A 25323-nucleotide genomic window follows, 5' to 3' on the forward strand; every position below is an offset into this window, starting at 1 on the left:
ATCTCTTTTTAATTTATTTTTTCTACAATAGGTAAAGTCTTTCAAAACTAAAACAACATTCCCATTCCTCACTAAACTCATCTGCTTTTTAATCTTTTTCCATGAGGTTTCTTTCCATTTGGCATATTTCTTTTTTTGGAATTCTTTTTATTCTTATTTATTTTTCTGTCTCCCTTGATTTTCTTTTGTCCACTCTCCACCATCCCAAGGCGATCCATAGAAAACCCTTTCCTTTTCTTCTTTGGAGCTTCATCCACAATTTCTTTCACTTCATGATTATAATCATCTTCATCTTCATCTTCATCAACCTCTACTTTCTCAAATTTGAAATTGGCATTCAAGTCTTCTATAGTTCCTGGCTTAACTGGAGTGACTACTTCCCCTTCCTCTTCAATTCCCTCATCCACCTCCTCTTCCTCCTCCCACTCCTCTTCTTCCTCTTCCTGGTCCTGTTCTTCCATATGCTTCTCTTCTTCCACTTCTATCTCCTCTTGTTTCTCTTCTAGTTCTTCTTCACTCTCTGACTCCTCTTCCTTGTCTCCCACTTCCTCCCCACTATCAGAATCTACAACCATAATGGAGGACTTGATTGCTTCCCTGAGCTCTTCATCCACCATTTCATCATCACTACTATCACTTGTATTGTTTACCTTCCTTGCTTCTTTCTCAGCCTCTACACTATTACTTATAGAGAGGAACAAAGTTGATGTGTCAGGGAGATCAGGAATTTTGATTTTACTGAAATTTCAAAATAGAAAATCTCATTAAAATTTTGCATGTTCCAATGTAAGTTGTGATTCTATTGATAACATGCAATATATTCTTGAAAAAAATATAATAATAATACTCTAATATCTTTTGTTTTCAAAACTTGATGACTTTCCTTATGTGAACAAAACAGTGAGTTACACACACATGCATGGTCACACAAAATGTGAGAGAAATATCCTTCTTACCACTACCATGGTCAGTATATGTATAATTTCTGGTTTTTATTATATGCTAACTAAAATCCATAAAACACTCCTATCTCAGTTTCTAGCAAATGAAAAGTCATCCCTGCTGGGTCTGACAGCCAGAGATACAGTACTACCTCTCATTAACGGACGTTAATCAGCTGTGTTTGCGGTGTTTTTGGTGCTGTTGCTGTGCAATCACTATGCCACCCAAAAACCATTCCAAATCAATGTATTATTCACATCAACAGACATCGTTACCCCCCTTTTAGTCCATTAATGAGAAGTAGTACTGTAGTGTACTTGCACCTCTGCTCCATTCACTGCCACATATTACCAATTTCCACATCCTCTCACCCTTTAAACTCACCCCCAACCCACCACCATCATCACTCCTTGTACATCTCACCTTACTTTTGCCCTTATCTACTCTTAATTCACTCCTTTCATACACCCTTACATACTCCACCACAACTGTTACTGTCTCTCCTCAAAATCAGCCACAAATGCCATATCATCCATATGAACCTGGCTCCCCCTACTTCCCATTATTTTCACTTACCAATTCCAAACCTCTGCCTAGCATTCTCACATCTACCTGCCTTATGATCCCATCCATATACAGTGAACAACCATGTCAACATCATACAACCAAGATGTAGCCCTAACTTCATCTCAAACCACTTGCTCTCCATTTTCAACCCTCACATATGATCTACTACTCATATAAAAAATTGACCATCCTCATTCTTGTAATACTTATCTTATCAATCAATCAATTTGATGTCCCAGGTCTCTTTTGCAGATCATATCATATTTCTCATATATTCTATCTCAAAAACATTCACTCTTCCTCCCTTCCTTATATTCAAAGTCTGTTCCACAAAGTGCTGCAGGCGCAATCACTCCATGCAACCTTCTCTTTGCATTGATCTCAAAATACCTATTTCTCAAACATTTCTATTCCTTGTACATCTCATCATTTTATTTTGGCCCACATCCACTTAACTTTCTTCTCTCACTTATCTTAAAAAATGCCACCAACACTTTAATCTCTGCTTAACCTCTTCCATACAATGTTGCTCATGAGGCACGAGTGGATATACAAGGATGCCGGCATCAGCGTCTTGATTATATTTATTTTGTAGATGTACCTTGTGACCCATGAACTCTGTGAACTGGCTTGATCATATTTTCTGTGTTTATTATTACTCAGAGTGAATGAGAACAAGTAATACAGCAGTAACTTTATATTTCATAATGCAAGTAGTGTGATGCATCATCAAATCATCATACATTTGGCATCCAATGCTATGTGCAAGAATTTTACTTATATTAAAGAGGTTAAAATCTGCTACAAGCACAGTGTCATCCACAAATAAAAACTGAATCTCTCCCCATGTCCTTGAAATCTATAGTGCAAGAACTGTGCCTTGGTACTTTAGTGTCCTTCTGTGTATATTTTGGAAATGATTCATATCTTCCTTTCCTGTTTGCCCAAACCCAAACATTCATACAGTGAGATGACTAAGACCCATCAAACCTTGAGAAACCTTGAGAAAATGAAGTCTTCCTTACCTGGGATCAGCCCCAAGAGTGATAGCAGATGCCATGTATTGAAGTATTGAGCCTGCTCTGTGTAGAGCCATTGTCCGCTTATAATGTCGTTCAGTATAAGGAAGAAGTCCCTCCACTGCCTCCTTCCAACCATCCAGTGCCTCCAACTCCTCTGGAAGACGGTTGCGTAGCAGAATGTTCAAGATTGTCTGGAAAAGCACATTAAATATTCATAAATTATCTTACCAAGAAGCAGATCTGAAAGTTAATGCACAAATGGCACACAAGTGAATTTGTATTTCATTACCAATACCAGAAAATTAAATTCTTAAGGATAACACTGTGTCAGAGGTGAATTATAGAAGTGGTAAAGATGGCAGCAGTAAGGAGAGGAAGTATAAGTTAAAAAAAGATGCCTTGGTGGGTTGAAGAATGTAATGAGAAATAGACATTTGGGAATGGATGCTAGGAGAAGACTGTATGAAGGAGTGATTGTGCTAACAGCACTGTATGGGGCAGAAACATAGAACATAAGAGAGGAAGAGAGAAGGAGTTTGAATGTGTTTGAGATGAGGTGTCTGAGAAGTATGATGGGGGTTACTAGGCTGGATAGAGTGAGAAATGAGGAGGTGAGGAGGAGAACAGGGGTGGAAAGGGAGTTGGGAGATAGGATTGATGAAAGAGTATTAGGATGGTTTGGACACATGGAAAAAATGAGTGAAGAAAGACTAGTAAAAGAGGTATGGAAGGCAGATGTGGGGGGAGTGAACATGAGGGGACGTCCTAGGATGAGGTGGATGGATGGGATGAAGGGGGCTTTAGGGAAGAGGGGAATGTCTGTTAAGGAAGGACGGGAGAGGACAGAAGACAGGGGTGAATGGAGAATGGTTGTATATGGATGATGTTGTGATGCATAAGGTGGAATGGGCGGGGGGATGGGGGGTGAGGTAGTATGTGTGAGCAAAATTTGACGCAGCCCGAAGCGATTTCTCCCCGTCTTCTCCTTTTATGCATGGGGGGATGGAGAGGGGGGGTCACCGATTTAATGAAGCGGCCTTGCTGTGGATGTGCTGTGTCTTGCGACACTGTTTCTGACCCAGGGCAGTGGACAAGGTGCAGGGATGACCCGTCATCTGGGAGGTGCTAAGATAAGAGGGAGGGTGGAGGGGTGTGGAGTGTATTCAGGGATGGAATGGGTGGGAATGATTTTATGCCTTTTCCTTTTTGGCTACCTCCCTTGTAAGGGGGAAAAGCCTTGGTATATGTGTTCTTTTCTGTGTGGAGGTCAGTCTAAAATCATACTAGAATATTCAGTGACTGGAGTTGCAGTCGACTGGGGGCTGACACTCAGTCTCTTGTCTGGATCTGGGACCTCTATCAACTTCAGACACCTCCCCTTCTCCTACTACTACAAGCCAATGACAGAGAAAGTCTTATTTTGCACACAATTAAAACCTATTTGACATCCATTCCCAGTAATCAGAACAATCTCTTTGTAGATCTATTACTGAAAAGCAAGCTGATCTTTCATATCTGTGCTACAATCAATTACAGTACATTCAATACAATACCCCTCCCCATTATAGAACAGCTCTTTTTTACCTGTGCTTCTCTACTGTTTTTGGTCTTGGTGTTCCACTGTGCCATGTATCGCAACAAGGCTGATAGTTGGTCATCCCTCAAGTTTTGCACTACAGGGGGCAACTGATTTGGCTCATCATTCAAAATGGTTTTGAGAGTGGTAAGAGCACACATAGGTCTGTTCATTTGAATGGCCAAACCCAGAGCTTCAGTCCATTTCTTGTCTTGAATAAGATTTGCCAAAGTTTGTTCTTCTTTTGCCTCTCTGAAACACAAAGAGAAAAAATCAGATGTAGAGTGTTAGGAGATATCAAACTATCTGAACACTAGATACATACATACCAAAAGGTCTCTTTAACTTATACTTTACATAGTATCAAACAGCCAACTGACCATAGTATACACTGAACTAAACAAATTTACTTACGCTGCAGCTTTTTCAAAGACCTTTTCCCGTTCTTCTTGAGTAACATCCTTCCATAATACTAAGGTTGAATCCTCTGCACCACTAATGATTTTATTTTCGTCCTCTGACACAGCAAGAGCCCAAGTTTTTCCTTCGTGCTCATCAAACGTTTGCACACACTGTCGTGTTTTCACAATCCAAAGTTTGATCAGGCCATCAGACCCTGATGATAAAATCTGAAGACCTTGAGTCAACCAGCACAGGCGAAGAACACTTACAGAATGGCCTTCCAATGTCTGTTCAGAAAAAAAGAGAGAAACTCAAAAGAATAGTAGTATACACATATACTTTCACCAAGATCTTATAAGAAGTAGGGAGTTGACCAAATCAAAGCAAGCATCCATACTACACCCATCCCATACTCACTATGACACCTCTTTTACTTTAAGCTTCCTCTTCTCACATATCTTCCCAAACTCCACCACTACATATGGGTCACAGGTAATCTACTTGATAAAGATATACATACATATACCAAAAGGCCTCTTCCCCCCTTATATGTTGGCCATTGTGATTCTGCATATTTCCAGTCAGTGAAAATTGAGGCAACAGTTATAATGCTTACAACTTTAACTCAACAAACTTATGTTGTAAGACTCCCTGACAACAGAGAATGAATTCAAAATTCCTCCTTAGGTTAACCCTAATACAGTCCTCCTTGGGAAGATCTAAGTGATTCAAGATCAACATAAGTTGTAGTTTAGTTTACGTATTGGCCTTCCATAAATCTGACTTCACCACAAGTTGGCTAAAGGTATTTGAGTTAACTGGTTACTCACAGAAGCACAAGTATACTCTGTCAATGTCCAGATCTTGATGGTCCCATCTGCAGATGCTGTAGCAAGGACTTCATCTATGGGAGAAAACTGGACACACCAAATGCCTCGCCGGTGCCCCTTAAGTACACCCTGCAACTGAAGTGTTTTGGCATCCCATACCTGAAAAGATTGAGGCTTGTAATCATCCATACATACATATACCAAAGGCTTTTTCCCCCTTACAAGGGAGGTAGCCAAAAAACAAAGACATAAAATCCACTCCCACCCATTTCATCCCCATATACTCCACTCCCATCCATCCTCCTCCCTCCCTCTAATCTTGGCTCCTCCTGGATGATGAGTCATCTCTGCATCTTGCCCTCTGCCCTATGTCAGAAACAGTGTTGCAAGACACAGCACATCCACAGCAAGGCCACTTCATTAAATCGGCGACCCCCCCCCCCTCTCCATCCCCTCATGCTGAAATGGCAATGGGGAGAAATCCCTTTGGGCTGCATCAATTTATTTTTCACACAAACTCCCTCACCCCCCATCCCCCATCCACTCCCTTTCATGCATCACAGCATCATTCATACACAACCATTCTCCATTCACCCAGAGCCCTTACATCCCTCAGTTCTGCCCCTGGACAAAGTTCTCAGTGATGCCCCCCCCCCACCCTTCCCCCATCACCACTTCCCATTTCCACCATTCCTGTCTGTTATAGCTATTGTTTGCGAAATAATTAAACAGATTTTAAAATTGTTATCTAATGTCCCTATTGCAGAAAGGATAAGGGAAAAATATTTCATATTCTCTTGATTCTATTGCAAAATTCATATATTATGGTAATTAAGGGCTCCTTTGACATGTCTTTTATTATAATTATTTTGTCAGCCTTGTGGGCAGCATGTCCAGGCTAGAATTACCACCACCCTGAATGTGCCACCCCAGGGCATAGCCACCTCCCCTGCCCAGCTCCATGTGAGGGCCCTGCATTCACTCCTATCTTCTCCCATCCTTCCTCAACAGACATTCCCCTCTTTCCCAATGTCCCTTTTACCCCATCCATCCACCTCATCCTTGATCACCCCATCATGTTCATTCCTTCTACCTCTGCCATCCACACCTCTTTTATTAATATTTCTTCATTCATTCTTTCCATATGTCCAAACTATCCTAATACTCTTTCATCAACCCCATCTCCCAACTCCCTTTCCACTCCCACTCTCCTCCTCACCTTGTTTCTCACTCTATCCAGCCTAGTAACCCCTATCACCCTTCTCAGGCACCTCATCTCAAACATATTCAAACTCCTTCTCTCTTCCTCTCTTATGTTCCATGTTTCTGCCCCATACAGTGCTGTCGGCACAATCACTCCTTCATACAATCTCTTTAGCATCCATTCCCAAATGTCTATTTCTAATTACACTTTTTAATTCCCCCAAGGCATTATACCTCCACCTCCACTCCTCCCTTTCCCACCACATTCACACCCAAGTATCTAAAACTACCCACCTACTCCAGTCTCTCTCCCTTAATTAATACTCCCAGTCTACTGCCACTTTCTCCCCTTGTACATCTCATCACCTTACATTTACCCACATTTATCTTCAGCTTCCTTCTTTTGTACACCTTCCTAAACTCTGTCACTAATTTCCTCAATCCCTCTCTGATCCTGCTACAAGCAGTGTCATCAGCAAACAATAACTGGCTTATCTCCCACTTTTCTCCATTTTCTTTAACTATCTACAATCCCCAACCAATTACTCTTGCATTTGCCTCTTGCACCACCCCAAAGGTGACATAACACATCCCTGATGAAGTCCCACCTTTACTTCAAACCACTCACTCTCTCCATTTCCAATTCTAACACAAGCTCTACTACTCTCATAAAAACTCTTGACTGCTCCTAACAGCTTTCCTCCTATCCCATATATCTGCAGTACCTCCCACAATGTCTTCCTGTCTACCCTGTCATAAGCCTTTTCCAGATCCATAAAGGCCCAAAACACATCCTTATCTTTTCCTAAAGCTTTCTCACATATCTGTCTTACCACAAAAATCTGATCCACACAACCCCTGCCTGTCCTATAACCACACTGTTCCTCACCAATTACTCCCTGTTCCTCTCCTAATCCTCTCAATCAAGACACTCCCATAACCCTTCCCAACTACACTTAACAAACTGATCCTTCTGACACTACTACACTCACACTTGTCCCCCTTTTCCCCTGTACAGGCACTCCTCCAGTCCTCCGGCACTCTACCCTCTCTTAAACAAACATTAAATAACCTCACCACCCAGTCCACCATCACTGTACTTCCTTTCTTCAGACATTCTGCATGGCATCCATCCAACCCAGGTGCCTTACCTGCTCTCATCATCTTAACAGCTGCTTTCACTTCATATCACCCTATTTCTCCTTAATTTTCCTCACCCATCACAGTCATTTTTTTTTTAGCACTTCCCACTGCAACTACCTTTCCCTCCCTATCCTCCTTTACATTTAGCAACTCCCTAAAATACTCTGCCCACATTCCTCTCACTGCCTTCTCTTCCATTATCATCTCTCCATCTTCACCTTTGACCTTTTCTTCTCTACTTGATTTGCCTCCTCTTCCTCTTTTAATTTCTTTCCAAAACATCTTTTTATTACTTTCAAAATTTTCTGTCATACTCTTAACCCATTTCACATCTGCTTTCCTCTTTGCTTCCTTTATCTTATGCTTAACTTCCCTTCTCTATACTTTGTACCTCTCATATGATTCCCTTGTCCTAATCTGTAGCCAATCTATGAATGCCTGCTTCTTCTCTTCTACACCCTTCTTTGCTTCCTCATCCTACCACTCACTACCCTTCCTTCTATTTCCTCCCGCCCTCCTTGTTCCACACACCATCTTTGCACACCTTATGACTCCCTCTTTGAACCATCCCCATTCCTCCTCCACTCCTAGTTCTACTCTATCCTTCACTCCCTCCCACTCCTCTCTCAGCTTCTTCTTATACTCATTCTCCTGTTCTTTCTCATTTAAGCAGTTCACTCTAGGTACCTCCCTACCTTCTGCCCTTTTCCTCTTTCTCCACCTATTCTCCACTCTCAATTTACCTTCCACCAGAAAATTATCTGATATTCACCCACTCTCTCCCCTTAGAACTTGAACATCCTTAACTCTTCCTACCATACTCCTGGTCACCACTATATAGTCCATTAACGCTCTATCTGCCACCCTTCCATCCACCACCCTATCCCATGTGTACTTATGCTTGACTTTCTTCCTAAACACTGTAACTGCTATCATCAACTCTCTAGAAAAAGACACATCTCCAACATAAATTCTCCACATTATAAGGACTTGGCCAACTTATAATTGCAAACAAAAGAATACAAATGTGTGACTATCAGACATAGAAAGTCTGGCAATTCTTACAAAAAAAAAAAAACAAGACAATATGTAAACCTTTAAATTGTCTCATAAAACTTTAGTCTTTTAGGTGTTCCTTGATTATCCTGGTACATTATATTAATTTCAACAACATCTTTATGCAATGAGGCATTAAAGATAAAACATAAAAACTCACAAACCTTGGCAATCCTGTCTTGTGATCCACTAGCAACAAGCTTACTGTTGACAGACACACAAACACTATTAATGTCTTTTTCATGAGCCTTTTCTGTTGCCAGTGATGTGAGCAACATGCTATCATTTGTCTCCCCATCCTTGATGCTCTGGTCAATGATCCAGGTCTTCAAGCAAGTATCCTTGCTCCCAGATACCAAGAACGCTTCATAAATTAGGAAATAAATAAATTAGTGCTATGGTTTTCATTCAAACATGCCATTAAATATATAAATATATATATATATATATATGGAGTGAAGAAAGATTAGTAAAAGGGGTGTGGAAGGCAGAGGTGGGGGAGTGAACATGAGGGGGAGATCAAGGATGAGATGGATAGACAGGGTAAAAGGAGCATTGGGAAAGAGGAGAATATTTGTTGAGGAAGGAAGGGAGAAGACAGAAGTAAAGGGTGAGTGGAGAATGGTTGTGTATGAATGATGCTGTGAGGCATGGGAGGGAGTGGGTAGGGGATGGGGGAATGAGGGAGTATATATGAATCATACTTTGACACAGCCCAAAGGGATTTCTCCCCGTCTTCTCTTTTTCTGCATGAGGGGACAGAGGGGAGTCACCAATGAAATGAAGCAACCTTGCTGTGGATGTGCTGTGTCTTGCTGCTTTGTTTCTGACCCAGGCCAGTGGGTGAGATGCAAGGATGACCTGTCATCCAGGAGGAATAGTGAATGGAAGTGGAATATGTGGGGATGAAATGGGTGGGAGTAGATTTATGCCTTTGACTTTGACTACCTTCCTTGTAAGGGGGAAAAGCTCTAAGTATATGTATGTATATATGAATTTTTAGATCCTCTACCACTGGGACTCAAACCCTTGACAGTGTTAACATAATCACAAAACAAGGATGTCACCAACTATGCCATACATGATGGTTCAAAAGGAGCAGCAGTATGTAGCTTTATTTTCATCAAGTCTTTATTCAGGTAAACAATCCAACAAGTTGTGAATTACAGACAAATGGATTTTTAGAAGCTCTGACACTGGGACTTGAACCCTTGGCTGTACTAATATAATCATGAAACAAGGATGCTACCAACTATGCCATGGATGATGGTTCAAAAGGAGTTGACAATTCCCCAACCACAATAGCATGGGGTAACAATACATAGTCTCATTTTCGAGTCTTCGTTCAGGCAAGCCAATCAACAAGTTGTGAACTTGGAACAAATAGATTTTTAAAAGCTCCACCACTGGGAATTGAACCCTTGTCTGTGCTAACATAATTATGAAACATGGATGCTACCAACTACTCCATGCATGGTGGTTCAAAAGGAGTTGACACCTCCCCACACTTGCATGGTGTAGCAGTATGTAGTCTCATTTTCAAGGAGTCTTTATTTGTGATTATGTTAACACAACCAAGGGTTTGAGTACCAGTGGTGGAGCTTCTAAAAATCCATTTGTCCTAAATTCACAACTTGTCAGATGGCTTACATGAATAAAGACTCAATGAAAATGAGACGAAGTACTGTTACACCATGCAAGTAATGTTGGGGAGTTGTCAACTCCTTTTGAATCACCATACATGGTGTAGTTGGTAGTGTCTGTGGGTTATTGATATCCCCGTCTGGCGACATGTGGCAACTCGCATGCCCGGGGTAGGCATGCATAGGTGCTTAGCAACAGTGCTTGAGTGAGAGACCGTAGAGGGGACGCGGAGTTACGCATGGGCGCTATCTTTGACTCTGTTATTATATTGTATCTTCTTGTAACTGTGTTAGTGTTTAAGGCTGAATGTACTTAAGAACCTACAGTGTGTATTATTAGCCCTCGACCAACACACACATGGCGCAGTGATATACAACATTGACAGTGCATACAGGGCAGTGCAACGCAATGAACTCAGCCTATACCTGCATTATTTTGGTGTACCGTGACCCACATATCGTAATTGTGTGCGACAAGGGCTCAAGAACGTGTGCAGTCCCAGTGACAGAGTTACACGCTCGTACGTACAACATAAGTGTTTCAAACGACGACATCATATGCACGTGTTCGTTAGTGACTGGCAGTGCTCCGCCGCCATATTGCGCTCATCTACTTCACGCATTCTGCGTATATGCTTGGAGCCTCTTCGTATGGTGTCTAGTGCTTACACGTGTGGTTTATAGTGCCTCCCCGTATAGTGTATAGTGTCGCAGTGCATTGTGAGTGGTGTTTGTGAAAATCTTGCTGCCTCTTTGTCGGAGAGACGCTTGTATTTGAACATTGGCAGGACGTGTGCGTGATATTTCCCCTCGCTTACACGCCCGCAGGCCTACTGGGCCCCAGGTACCCGCCAGCTTACGTACTCACCCGCTCATTACGGGTACTACTAGCTTTTTTCTAGCGAAATGCCTAATACTCGTTCAGGAGCAGTCGAGCAAGAGGAGGAAGAATTGCAGCCAGATGTTTCCAATGAGCAACAGGCCGCTTCCTTCCCACCAACCACACCGACCGACATGCTTTCCCTCATGAAATGGATTGAAGAGACGAGATTAGCAGAAGACGAAAGCAGACGACGAGAAGACCAGGCTAGATTTGACGCCCTGCTCAAATTGATAAACCCGCAATGGCAACCCGCTCACTCTCCCCCAGAGCACCATGCGGCCTCCGATGACAGCCGTCATCGTCAGCCCCCGCTTCCTCCACCCACTCAAAAGGCCACTGCTCAGACGCCACCTTCACTTAAACCAGATGCCACCTACCAATTGTTCCGCGAATGGAAGCGACATTGGCAAGATTACGCTACCATGGTCGACCTGTATAGCTTACCCCATGAGAAGCAGCTCATACAATTACGTATGTGTCTCACCCTTGAAACACAACGTGTCCTAGAGCATACCCTGCAAATACCTCCCTCTACAGACAAGACCGTCGATGAGGTGGTCGATGCTCTGGAAGTACACATCAAGGCCTTGAGGAATGAGGCAATATGCAGGAGTGGATTGCTTAGCTGCAGGCAGATGGAAGGCGAAACATTTGCAGATTTCTACGTAAGGTTGCGTCACAGTGCCGAGGAGATCGACATATGCCCTGGTAAATCGCCAATTTGCGAAGAGACTCAGTTGAAGTCGGTGATTATTATGGGCGTTCGGGATGATGAGTTGATTCAGCGACTCATATCCCTGGACGACAAGTGCTCACTGCAGGACATGGTCAATACATGCCGCTCCTATGAAGCAGCCAGGTGTGCTACGTCTGATATTCGTGCCCAACCTGCACAAGTAAGAGCATTGACCCACCACCAAAGAAGGAAGAAGCAGAAAAGTTTCCTCAGGCAAACCCCTAAGCAACCGACATCGAAGGCAACGGACCCATGCCAGTGCTGTGCTAGGCACCATGAGCCAGGAGCATGCCCTGCGGTTCAGGCTACCTGCCACAACTGTGGTCGGCAGGGACACTTTCCTTCCACGATCAAATGTTCCGCTAGCAAGACCCAGTGCCGCCTCTGTTCCCGTATCGGTTACTTCGACACTTATTGCAAGCAGGAGACTCGTCAGAAACACAAACGAGGTGTTTCAGTCTCTGGCGGTGGACATGTTTCGGAACACCCGCCAACCCCACAGCCGTCCTGCCGTCGAGTGATGTCTCCTAGCCCCAGCCCTGCGGTGCCTCAACACGTCAGCGTCCTTATCACACACGGTGGTAAATCGTCATACTTGCAGATGATCCCAGACACCGGTGCGGATATCACTGTGATAGGACCACAGCACTTGAGAAACCTTTCCATTTCAACAAGGACACTACACGCTTCCCCGCAGACCACCACACTCACAGCCGACGGATCTGAAATGACTCCTGCCCTTGGCACGCTCACGGCTACCCTTACTTTAGGTAAGCGGTCGTGCTCCGCTCAGATCCGAGTACACAAGGACATCCAGACCCCACTCCTCTCCTTCAGCCACTGCAAGGCATTGGCCATCATTCCCAAGGAATTCCCTAAGCCAATATTGGAGGTGAAGCACGTTAAGAAGTGTGTGGAACTCCCATTCTCTGCCTCCACACCACCCTCAGACGTGAAGGAGTACTTCTTAAAGGAGTTTAAGGACGTTCTGGTGGCTAAAGCAGCTCTTCAGTCCACACCACTTAAGCCCATGGTGGGATCACCAATGCGAATCCACCTGAAGGATAATGCTGTGCCTTTTGCAATCCATACACCCCGGCAAATTCCCCTGGCTTTCAGAGACCACGTCAAGGACGAGCTCGAGTCCATGGTCTCTCAAGGGATTATTCGACCGGCTGGCGACGAACCTTCAGAATGGTGCCACCCACTTGTCGCCGTAGCTAAACCAAATGGAGGTGTGAGGATCACGACGGATCTGTCCAAACTTAACGCACAGGTGGCTCACCCACCCCATCCGTCGCCCACACCCTTTGATGCTGTACGTAGCGTACCGACCTCAGCTCGTTACTTCACGACCATGGACGCTCTCTGCGGATACTGGCAGATCGAACTCGCCGAAGAGGATAGACACCTTACCACCTTTATGACTCCACATGGTAGATTCCAATATTGCAGAGGACCAATGGGATTTGCAGCAACAGGCGATGCCTATTGCCTACGAGGTGACATTGCACTGCAAGGTGTCAAGAATTGCGTCAAAGTGGTGGACGACATCCTCCTTTACGATGCCGACTACACCACTCACCTTACCCGCATCCACCAAGTCCTCACCAATGTCGTGAATTTGGCATCACCATTAATAAGGAAAAATTTGAGGTCGCCGCGCCTAAGGTGGATTTCTGCGGATTCACATTGTCAGTGGCAGGTATCGCTGATGACCAAGACAAAGTGATTGCTATCAGGGACTTTCCAACTCCTGCAAATTTGACAGACCTTAGGTCCTTTATGGGTCTCGTTAACCAGTTGGCTGAATTCACCCCGGAGATATCCGCAGCTGCCCAACCTCTCCGGCCCCTGATGAGCCCTAAGAGACAATTTCTCTGGACACCGGATCATGACGAGGCATTCCGAAGGGTGAAAGCCGCCCTCATCGACCCCCCAGTTCTCGCCTCATTTGATCCAACCCTGCCAACTATCCTCCAGACGGATGCATCTCGGCTTAACGGCATTGGTTTTGCATTACTACAGGACCACGGCAGCGGACGCCTACGCCTAATCCAATGCGGTTCCCGTTTCTTGACGGAGGCGGAGACTAGACATGCCACCATCGAGTTAGAATTACTTGCCGCCGTCTGGGCGATGTTCAAATGCAAATATTACTTGATGGGACTTCAGAATTTTACGTTGATGACCGACCATCGCCCCCTGGTTCCCATCCTGAACAGCTACACTTTGGACACAGTGGAGAACCCACGTCTCCAGCGCCTGAAGGAGAAGGTGTCCCCATACATCTTCACAGCGGTATGGCGTGCCGGAAAGGATCTTCGCATCCCGGACGCCCTATCCCGTGCCCCAGTGAGCTACCCAGCGCCGGAAGACTACACACTCTGCACCGACTCCATTGCATCCCTCCATACGATAGCCACGGTGAGAGCTGTGACAGAGTCCCACGTAGATGAAGATAGGACTCTGGAGGAGTTACGTGACTCAGCTAGGACAGACCCAGACTACGTCCAATTGCATCGCTGTGTGACGTCCGGATACCCCTCGGACCGCTATGCCCTTCCTAGGCCCTTGCTCCCATACTGGAAAATTCAGGATAACCTCCATGCCGATGGTGACCTCGTCCTCTACGGCATGAGAATTGTGGTTCCTAACGCCTTTCGCCGCCGCATCCTGGCCCGTCTTCATGATAGCCACAGGGGCGTGGAGGCGACAAAACGCCGGGCAGGTCAAACTGTCTTCTGGCCAGGCATCAATTCGGACATTGCAAACACGGTCCAGTCGTGTGAACCCTGCCAGTATCTCCAACCTAGCCAGCAGAAGGAACCCATACTCAGCGACGACCACCCAACAAGGCCCTTTAAGTCAGTCTCAGCGGACTTCTTCTCCGTTGCAGGCAAGTCATTCCTTGTCATCGCTGACAGACTCTCCGGCTGGCCTGTGGTCGTCCCTTGCAAAGGCGATACGACGTCGTCCAACACCATCCGCATGTTCTGCAACTACTTCCGGGAGGTTGGTGTCCCCCTCCGCTTGCGAACAGACGGAGGCCCCCAGTTCACCAGCCAGGAGTTCAGGAGCTTTGCAGCACGATGGGGTGTGCGACACATTGTCACATCACCTCACTACCCGCAATCCAATGGCCATGCCGAGGCCGCCATGAAGGCCATCAAGCACGTCATCCTCAAGTTGGCCCCTTCAGGCAACATAGATTGCAGATTGTCCGCCCGTGACTAAAGTCTGCGGGCGTGAAAGGGGGAAGGGAGGTGTGGGTTATTGATATCCCCGTCTGGCGACATGTGGCAACTCGCATGCCCGGGGTAGGCATGCATAGGTGCTTAGCAACAGTGCTTGAGTGAGAGACCGTAGAGGGGACGCGGAGTTACGCATGGGCGCTATCTTTGACTCTGTTATTATATTGTATCTTCTTGTAACTGTGTTAGTGTTTAAGGCTGAATGTACTTAAGAACCTACAGTGTGTATTATTAGCCCTCGACCAACACACACAGTGTCCTTGTGGTGTCATTTCTAAAAACCCATTTGTTCTAAATTCACAACATATATATACGTACATATATTCTAGTGACATTCACTTGTCAAGTTGTCAGCAAATACATAATAAACACAACACTTACAATCACCAAAAGCTATGCTGCCAACACTCAGTGTGTGTCCAGATGCAACAGCAACGCACACTGCTGATCCACTACTTTGCAGGTGCCACAGGCGTACAGTGTTGTCATTTGAGCTGTAAACAAGAGTGAACAGCTATAAACACAAAAATGAATGACAATATACTCTGCAAATTTGTCACATGAATTCAAGGAAATCCATCTCCTATGGTCAATGTCCCATCAATTAATCAATTCATTGCCCTAGGTCTCTCTTGTAGGAGACACATGGCTCCCTGGAAACTGGCAATAGACACTGGATGGGCCCATAGGTCACCCAGGAATTAAATATCTTACTGATGTCTAGGGATTGTTAGTATGGAGCACTGTACAATGTGCCCAGTGCCTTCTGAGTGGTGGTTGTAGCTAGAGCAGTTTGATATTTTTTGGCCAATAAAAAGCCCAATTTTACTTTAAATGAAGTCAAAAGACATAATTATATAATACAAAGTCATGAGAGAGAGAGAGGGGGGGAAGAGAGAGAGAGAGAGAGAGAGAGAGAGAGAGAGAGAGAGAGAGAGAGAGAGAGAGAGAGAGAGAGAGAGAGAGAGAGAGAGAGAGAGAGAGAGAGAGAGAGAGAGAGAGAGAGAGAGAGAGAGAGGGGAGAGAGAGAGAGAGAGAGAGGAGAGAGAGAGAGAGAGAGAGAGAGAGAGAGAGAGAGAGAGAGAGAGGGAGAGAGAGAGAGAGAGAGAGAGAGAGGGAGAGAGAGAGAGGGGGGAGAGAGGGAGAGAGAGGGGGGAGAGAGAGAGAGAGAGAGGGGGAGAGAGAGAGAGAGAGAGAGAGAGAGAGAGAGAGAGAGAGAGAGAGAGAGAGAGAGAGAGAGAGAGAGAGAGAGAGAGAGAGAGTGAGAGAGAGAGAGAGAGGGAGTGAGAGAGAGAGAGGGAGTGAGAGAGAGAGAGGGAGTGAGAGAGAGAGAGGGAGTGAGAGAGAGAAAGAGGGAGTGAGAGAGAGAGAGGGAGTGAGAGAGAGAGGGAGTGAGAGAGAGAGAGGGAGTGAGAGGGAGATAGAAGGAGTGAGAGAGAGAGAGAGAGAGAGAGAGAGAGAGAGAGAGAGAGAGAGAGAGAGAGAGAGAGAGAGAAGGGGGAAGAGAGAGAGAGAGAGAGAAGGGGGAAGAGAGAGAGAGAGAGAGAAGGGGGAAGAGAGAGAGAGAGAGAGAGAGAAGGGGGAAGAGAGAGAGAGAGAGAGAGAGAGAGAGAGAGAGAGAGAGAGAGAGAGAGAGAGAGAGAGAGAGAGAGAGAGAGAGAGAGAGAGAGAGAGAGAGAGAGAGAGAGAGGAGAGAGAGAGAGAGAGAGAGAGAGAGAGGAAGAGAGAGAGAGAGAGAGAGAGAGAGAGAGAGAGAGAGAGAGAGAGAGAGAGAGAGAGAGGGGGGAAGAGAGAGAGATGAGAGAGAGGGGAGCAAGAGGGAATAGGGGAGAGAGAGGGATGAGGGGAGAAGGAAGAGAGAGGGAAGAGGGGAGAGAGGGAAGAGAGGAGAGAGAGAGGAGAGAGGAAAGAGAAGGAAGAGAGGAGAGAGAGGGAAGATGGGAAAGAGAGGGAAGACAGGAGAGAGAGGGAAGATGGGAGAGAGAGGGAAGATGGGAGAGAGAGGGAAGATGGGAGAGAGAGGGAAATACGGGAGAGAGAGGGAAGAGTGGGAAGAGGGGAGAGAGAGGGAAGAGGGGAAAGAGAGGGGAGAGGGGAGAGAGGAGAGAGGGAAGAGAGGAGAGAGAGGGAAGACAGGAGAGAGAGGGAAGATGGGAGAGAGAGGGAAGACGGGAGAGAGAGGGAAGACGGGAGAGAGAGGGAAGATGGGAGAGAGAGGGAAGATGGGAGAGAGAGGGAAGATGGGAGAGAGAGGGAAGAGGAAAGAGAGGAGAGAGAGGGGAGAGGGGAAAGAGAGGGGAGAGGGGAGAGAGGAGAAAGAAAGGGGAAAGAGAAGGGAGAGAGAGGTAAGAAATGGAGTGGGGGAGGGGGAGGAGGAGAGGGGAAGAGGGGAAGGGTGGGAGGGAGGGGGAGAGAGTGAAAGAGGGTGATCATATATACACATCTCCATGAAGTACAGGATCCACTGACCTTGAGGCAAAGAAAGAAGAAATGGTGGGATGCCTGGCTAAGGCAAGGACTAATGCCGAGTGTCCTTGGACAAGGCTGCAGCTAAAGGTGGCACATTCATAGATGCGCAACTGTGCACTATTTGTAGCAACAACTAAGTGCGAGTCTTTCTCCCCTACATATATCAAATCCAGAATTTGATCATTGTAGCCTGATAACTGAAAGATTCAAATAATTTGTAGAATTTCATTCAAATACTCTAAAGGAGAAAGTCCCTATTTTTTCTATTATGCATGCACTTATTTCATATACCAACTCATCAATGTTCCCTCTAATTTTTTGCTGTGTGTGCAAAAATTTGTTTGTGTGCAAACTTTGCCTCTTCTGAAAAGTATGTAAATATGCACAATTTGTAAGTTTGTATTACATATTACCTCCACCAAGCAGTGGCATACCAAGGGGATGGGGTCCGCCCAGGGTGACACAATTTTGGGAGTGGCATTTTATGATGACCCAACAAATTAATATTCAAACATTAGTAACTGAGTAAAATAAATGGTTGCTACAGTTTGTCTTTCTTTAATTTGCAAACCAACATAACTGTATTACTCCATTTTCGGCATTTTGATGTGTGATTAAATCTTAAGGAGCAGCCAAATAAAAATCTGCCCCAGGCAGCACTTGTGCAAGGTACACCACTGCCACCATGGATATGACAGCAATAACAGAGCGAACATAAATATCATATATGCATTTGATATCACTCTGATTAATAATAAGAAATAAAGTTGAAAAATATCACTAATGACTGATTACCTTTACTTAAACTTTCTAACTTTTCAAATACTTCAAATCATACATAATAAAATAAGACCATTACCCATTCTCACCTTGTTAAACATTCATATACTCCCTATTACTAATTCTCCTATGTATAATTGTAGTTTCTATTCATTTATTTTTTCTCTCTTCTGTTTTCGGCATTCACCCACTCTTTATTTATACTAAATTAATTTTTTTTCCATATAATAGGTAGCTTTTCACTCTCATAAGCATATCCAATTGATATTCTCCTAAACGGTTTCTAAGTTGTTGTTGTTTTCATTCATTAGAGTAAACCCTCTCTCACAGTCTGCACTAGATGCAAGGAAGTTTCCTCCAATATCCATCAACTTTGACAAATCACAGAACTGTTCATTCTGTGATTTGTGTAAAATTCTATATGATTTTTTATTTAATTTTTTCTTGTACAGAAAATTTTAAATCATTAAAATGACTATTTCTGGAGTATCAGCCAGAAAATCATGATATTCAAGACAGAGGGCATTAACATGTTCACTACCAAATAAGAAATCACAATGCGAGATAGATAAGATATCCAACACTGCCCATTCTTGTACTTCATTCTCAGGGAATCGGTCTTCTAAATGGGCACATAAACTATTTATAAAAGTTAACAGGGGCCTAGTATCTACTACTTCAGCCTCTTCTTGTTTAAGTGAAGTGTTTACTCTCGCATTCCAGCAAACATCCCCTTCTAAATACTGATTCCTGATCTCGTTGATCTTTCCTGTGCAAAATTATGGCTGTCTAGTAATGTCAAGTTTCTCCTTTGTAAAATTTTACACAGAGGCCATCTCTTAAAACAAGAAGAGCTACCTCGAATGTTAAGTTAGTTAACTTATTGTGACAATAATTAACCACAGAATCATTTGATCTGGTTTGATGGTTGGCAAGTTACCATATTTTTACAGAAATTTTAAGTTGATGTTTGGGTGGAACTTCTTTATTGAATGGAATCTAATTTCACTTGAAAACCTTGTGCGCGCACATTTTTTCTTTATGTGCACTAGTTGTAAAACATGTGCACATGCACACAGCTTAGAGGGAACATTGAACTCGTACTATTTCTATACACATAAAATAAAAACAAGCTTCCTCCTCACCTGTTTCCAGACTTCTAGAGTGTTTGTTTTGGCACAAAGTATGGAGTGATCAAAGGAGGTAAGTACTACAGATTCAAGTGCATGACAATAAGAGAGTTGGTTGATCAGAGTAACACCATCCTGATCTGGAGGTGTTACTAAAGGTTTGCTTTGAGCATATACCTCTTTACCGCTGTCTACTTCCCATACACGAAGAACACCTGAAATTTAAGTAGTCATTCTTAATCTTTCTCATATATCAATCAATCCATTAGCCCACTCTTCTCTTGAAGGAAACCCCCTGGAAACAATACCCTGATAGCCAGCCATGACCTCTGGTTCAGCCCATAAATCACTAAGTCAACTAAGTCTGTGTTGCTGCCTAGAGTTAGTGCGGGTAAAAGGCCTCTTGATATATATCGTGTGTGTGTGCGTGTGTGTGTAACCATGATAACATGCAGCCTATTGGATTACTGTAGCAAAGTAGCATGCAGTTGATACTTTAGGGTCTATATGGGGTGCCCCTATGGACCAGAGCCACACATCATTCTGTCTGTACATACATACATACATATACCAAGGCTTTTTCCCCCTTCCAAGGGAGGTAGCCAAAAAGGGAAAGGCATAAAAACACTCCCACCCATTTCATCCCTAAATACACTCCACACCCTCCCACCCTTCCTCTCATCTGAGCACCTCCTGGATGATGGGTCATCCCTGCACCCTGCCCACCGAAGCAGTGTCGCAAGACACAGTACATCCACAGCGAGGCCGCTTCATTTAATCGGCGACCCCCCTCTCCGTCCCCCTTTGCATATGCGTCAAAATTTACTCCCCACCACTTCCGCCCATTCCTCCTCATGCAGTCACAACATCATCCATATACAACCATTCTCCACTCACCTCTGTCTTCCGTCCTCTCCCTTCCTTCCTCAACAGACATTCCCCTCTTCCCAAAGCCCCCTTCACCCCATCCATCCACCTCATCCTAGGACGTCCCCTCATGTTCACTCCCTCCACATCTGCCTTCCATACCTCTTTTACTAGTCTTTCTTCACTCATTCTTTCCATGTGTCCAAACCATCCTAATATTCTTTCATCAACCCTATAATAGACATTTGGGAATGGATTCTGTCTGTGATAGAGGAAAACTCTGTTCATAGAGAAATGATGACACTTTTATACTACGACTGTCAATCCGTTATGCTGTCCCCCAACCCCTTGTTACTGTCCTGTACCATTTCTCTGAATATTCGTTTCCTTTTTTCGACTACCCTCTGGTGGGGGAAAAGAATGCTACCACCAAGTTTTCCCACTTGAGTTGTAAGAGGCGACAAAAAATGGGACAGGGGGAATGGGATTAGGTGTCCTGCTACCTGTAGCCCCACAGGGGAAATTCCTAAAAAAAAGTAAAGGCATAAGAGGGTCTGGGAGTTTTCAAACCAGTACCCTAAGGTTTGGGTCTTTCAATATGCATGGATGTGGTACAGATGAGAGTAAAAGGGAAGAGATAGGCAGCATGTTTGTGAGGAGAAAGATGGATGTGCTGGCTTTGAGTGAAACAAAAATGAATCGTAGGGGTGAGTGTGAGTTTAGGAGTGTAGTTGGGAGGTTCTCAGGAGTGAAGAGGGGATGATGGAGAGAAGGGGTGGCTATACTAGTAAGTGAAGAGATAGGTAAGCGTGTAGTGGAGTGGAAGGAGGTTTCTTCAAGGTTGATGTGGATGAAGGTGAAGCTGGGAAGAGAGATGTGGGTTTTTGTAAGTACGTATGGGTCTGGTAGTGAGAAAAGTGTAGACAGATATGTGAGAAAGCTATAGGAAAAGGTAAGGATGTTTTTTGGGCTTTTATGGACTTGGAAAAGGCTTACAACAGGGTAGACAGAAAGGCACTGTGGGAGGTACTGCAGATATATGGGATAGGAGGAAAGCTGTTAAGAGCAGTCAAGAGTTTATGAGAGTAGTAGAGCTTGTGTCAGGATTAGAAATGGAGAGAGTGAAAGGTTTGAGGTAAAGGTGGGACTTTGTCAGGGATACGTAATGTCGCCCTGGCTGTTCAATTTATACATGGATGGGGTGGTTTGAGAGGTGAATGCACAGGTGGTGGGGTCAGGGGTTGGAGATGATTAAAGAAAATAGAGAAAAGTGAGAAATAAGCCAGTTGTTGTTTGCTGATGACACTGCGCTTGTAGCAGGATCAGAGGAAGGATTGAGGAAGTTAGTGAGAGTTTGAGAAGGTGTGTGAAAGAGGGAAGCTGAAGATAAATGTGGGCAAATGTAAGGTGATGAGATGTACAAGGGGAGAGAGTGACAGCAGGCTGGGAGTGAACATTAAGGGAGAGAGAATGGAGGAAGAGGATAGTTTAAGATACTTGGGTGCAAATGTGGCAGGAAAGGGAAGAGTGGGGGTGGAGGTAGAATGTAGATTGAGAGAAGTGAGTAAATGCCTTGGTGGATTAAAAAGTGTAATGAGAATTAGATATTTGGGAATGAATACTAAGAGATTATATGAAGGAGTGATTGTGCTGATAGTACTATATGGGGCAGAAACATGGAACATAAGAGAGGAAGAGAGGAGTTTGAATGTGTTTGAGATGAAATGTCTGAAAAGTATGATAGAGGTTACTAGGCTAGATAGAATGAGAAATGAGGAGGTGAGGAGGAGAACAGGGGTGGAAAGGGAGTTCGGAGATAGGGTTGATGAAAGAGTATTGGGATGGTTTGGACACATGGAAAGAATGAGTGAAGAAAAATTAGTAAAATAGGTGTGGAAGGCAGAGGTGGAAGGAGTGAATATGAGGGGGCATCCTAGGATGAGATGGATGGATGGGGTAAAAGGGGCATTACAAAAGAGAGGAATGTCTGTTGAGGAAGGATGGGTGAGGACAGAAGATAGGGGTGAATGGAGAAGGGTTGTGTATGGATGATGCTGTGATGCATGAGGGGGAGTGGATGGGGGATGGGGGGTGAGGAAGTATGTATGAGAAATAAATTGACGCAGCCCGAAGGGATTTCTCCCCATCTTCTCCTTTTCTGCATGAGGGGACAGAGAGGGGGGGTTGCTGAATTAATGAAGCAGCCTTGCTGTGGATGTGCTGTGTCTTGTGACACTGCTTCTGACCCAGGGCAGTGGACAGGATGCAGGGATGACCCGTCATCCAGGAGGTGCCAGGTTGGGGGGGAGGGGGGATGGAATTGGTGGGAGTGGTTTCTATGCCTTTTTCTTTTTGACTACCCCCCATGTAAGGGGGAAAAAGCCTTTGGTATATGTATGTATGTATAAATGTATTCATTTTTGCTTTTTTTTTTCATTGGTTACAGGTCCAATATCTTGTGTACTGGTTCATGCTTGTGAGTGTGGTGCATGAAAGATGGAACCAGGGACTGCATGCATTGCATTGGATAGATGTGCGTAATTACAGTTTCGTGCATGCTGGACATAATTAGGGGCCTGAGCTGGTTTTGATGATGCCAGCTACGTGTGAAAGAATAGGCACTACTGACCTCCTTATGTAAAAAAATTAATGTAGTGAAGATTGAACAGAATGAAGTAAGTGATGGGGAGTGAATTTATAGGCCTGTTCCAGCGAACAAGTACCAGTCTTACAAACACGTAAGTGACACATAAGCTTCCAGAAACAAAGCTGTTATACCTTTGTCTCCCACTACCAGAGCATAAATGTGTTCTGCCTCTTCAGTGACTCCTGGAAAGGTGACTCCTTTGGGTTGCAGCAGAAGACCCGACAGCGACTCATTTACAGGAATAATTCTTTCACTATTTTTCTTCTCCAAATTCCACAAAATAATTACTCGATCCAATCCAACACTGAAATTTTTTTTGGATGAAATCACTCAGAAGTTTACATTAATGTCAAAACTGAAAATCTATATAAAACTAAAGATTAAATTAGTATATGAAAAGTTACAAAGTAATCATGAAGTTAAGTTTTAAACAACATACAAAACCATTTAAACTCAAACAGAAAGAACAATAAACTATATTTGTACCTGACTAGATACTGTGGATTCTTTGCAATTTCCATTGCTGTAACTGCTGAATGATGACCTTCTAGAGTTGCAGCAATGCGAGAAGACCCAGCTTCTAACTGCCATATATGAATTGTGTTATTTACTGCCCCATAGGCATGTGGTCTCTTATGCAGGTTAGGGTCTAATAAAACAGCACTGTAAGACAGTAAAAGACATTGGTTATACAGCTTAAACTCTAGCTGTGCACTCATATCTTATTAAAATACAAATCATGACTATTTTCCATTAAAAGTGTACATATTTTTAAAGACATGTTAACCTACTTGTATTACATGCATACATACATACACCAAAGGCTTTTCCCCCTTACACGGGGGTAGCCAAAAAGAAAAAGGCATAGAAACCACTCCCACCCATTCCATTCCCTACATATTCCATTCCTCTCCACCCTCCCTCTTATCTTGGCATGATTTTTTTTTCATATATGATAGCACAAATGAAATACAAATAAGAATGATATATAACGCTCACCCAAATACTCCCTGTGCTCCCTTTAAACTGTGAGTACAATATTTCTGCCCCAGGTCCCATATACGTGCACTGGAGTCTGCACCACCTGTCATAAGCAGTGTTGAGGATGCATCCCAAGTCATCACCATTACTGGTCCCTTGTGGTATGACTTGAAAGTCCGCACCAAATTTGTGCCTGGTTTGGACAAAAAAAAAATTGTTAAAAATGAATGGTGGACAAATTTTTGCCCTTTATACACATATCTCTTATATAAAGAAGCCCCTCCTTGGTATCAAAGTCTTTTTAATGGAGTCAAAAAATAAATAAATAAATAAGACAATACACAAGCAAATAAAAAATAAATATACAAATAAAACATATATATAAACACAAAAAATAAAACAAAATACATATAAATAACTTCCTCATAACAAAGACTTACTTGGCCAGGCATACTGATTGATGGAAGTTGATTTAAGGGCTACAACAAGAGTTGAGTTGTTGGGTGAAAGACTGATAGATGTCACCCAATCCTCTTCGCATGTGACTCTGCCTTTCACCTGGCCAGTGCCAAGTGACACCATTCCAACACTCTCTCCACACTCACATAAGAGTGATTCTCCATCATTTGTGACCTGATGAACATAATACACTTGAGATCATTGAAAAATGTTGGAGGTGATGCCCTCTACCCTTAAAATACATGGCCAAATTTATAAATTCCTTGAACCTCTATGGTAAAATATGCTTCATATATCACAGAAACATTATAAAAATAATTCCGACAGTTGTCCCCGGACTCGAACCAGAGACTTGCGCTGTGGCAGGTCTTTGCTCAGAAATATTTGATTGACATCATCGTCATTGGCGATTCTATTCAGATATATGTACAAATAAATAAATACTATATGAAATGACAAATAAATGAAATATCTTAAACAAATACCTGCAAGTTAATGAAACATAAAAAATCCCAACATTTTCTTTAGTCATTTCATCCTAATAAATCTTCACACAGATTTTTATTCAAATTTATTTTAATTAAACATGTTCCATTCACTAAAAACCCACTGTTGATTGGATTAAGAAAAGAAAGGAAATAACGATTTCCGTATATTTCGATCACTGGCTGTGATCCTCTTCAGCGGAATACAAAGTCAAGAGAAAACACATATCTTCTATATAGAGGAGAGG

At 43.8% G+C, this 25323-nt stretch overlaps 1 protein-coding gene across 1 annotated transcript in view; it reads right to left on the reverse strand.

The window, feature by feature from the left end:
* Positions 1 to 25323, reverse strand: part of LOC143028247 (transducin beta-like protein 3) — a 28024-nt gene continuing 2701 nt past the window's right edge. Inside the window, exons 3-15 of the mRNA XM_076190104.1 lie at positions 24572 to 24764; positions 24150 to 24324; positions 23637 to 23813; positions 23282 to 23454; positions 19652 to 19851; positions 17727 to 17923; positions 15639 to 15751; positions 8906 to 9105; positions 5340 to 5498; positions 4522 to 4796; positions 4116 to 4359; positions 2535 to 2722; positions 1 to 738 (exon numbers count right to left, since the gene is read on the reverse strand). Of these exons, the coding sequence (XP_076046219.1) occupies positions 78 to 738; positions 2535 to 2722; positions 4116 to 4359; positions 4522 to 4796; positions 5340 to 5498; positions 8906 to 9105; positions 15639 to 15751; positions 17727 to 17923; positions 19652 to 19851; positions 23282 to 23454; positions 23637 to 23813; positions 24150 to 24324; positions 24572 to 24764 (2955 nt within the window). The 3' untranslated portion in view covers positions 1 to 77. The remainder of the gene's footprint in view (positions 739 to 2534; positions 2723 to 4115; positions 4360 to 4521; positions 4797 to 5339; positions 5499 to 8905; positions 9106 to 15638; positions 15752 to 17726; positions 17924 to 19651; positions 19852 to 23281; positions 23455 to 23636; positions 23814 to 24149; positions 24325 to 24571; positions 24765 to 25323) is intronic.

The sequence above is a fragment of the Oratosquilla oratoria genome, chromosome 1, assembly GCF_046742065.1.
Source record: "Oratosquilla oratoria isolate Oo_2021 chromosome 1, ASM4674206v1, whole genome shotgun sequence".
In the NCBI taxonomy this organism is placed as follows: Eukaryota; Metazoa; Arthropoda; class Malacostraca; order Stomatopoda; family Squillidae; genus Oratosquilla; species Oratosquilla oratoria.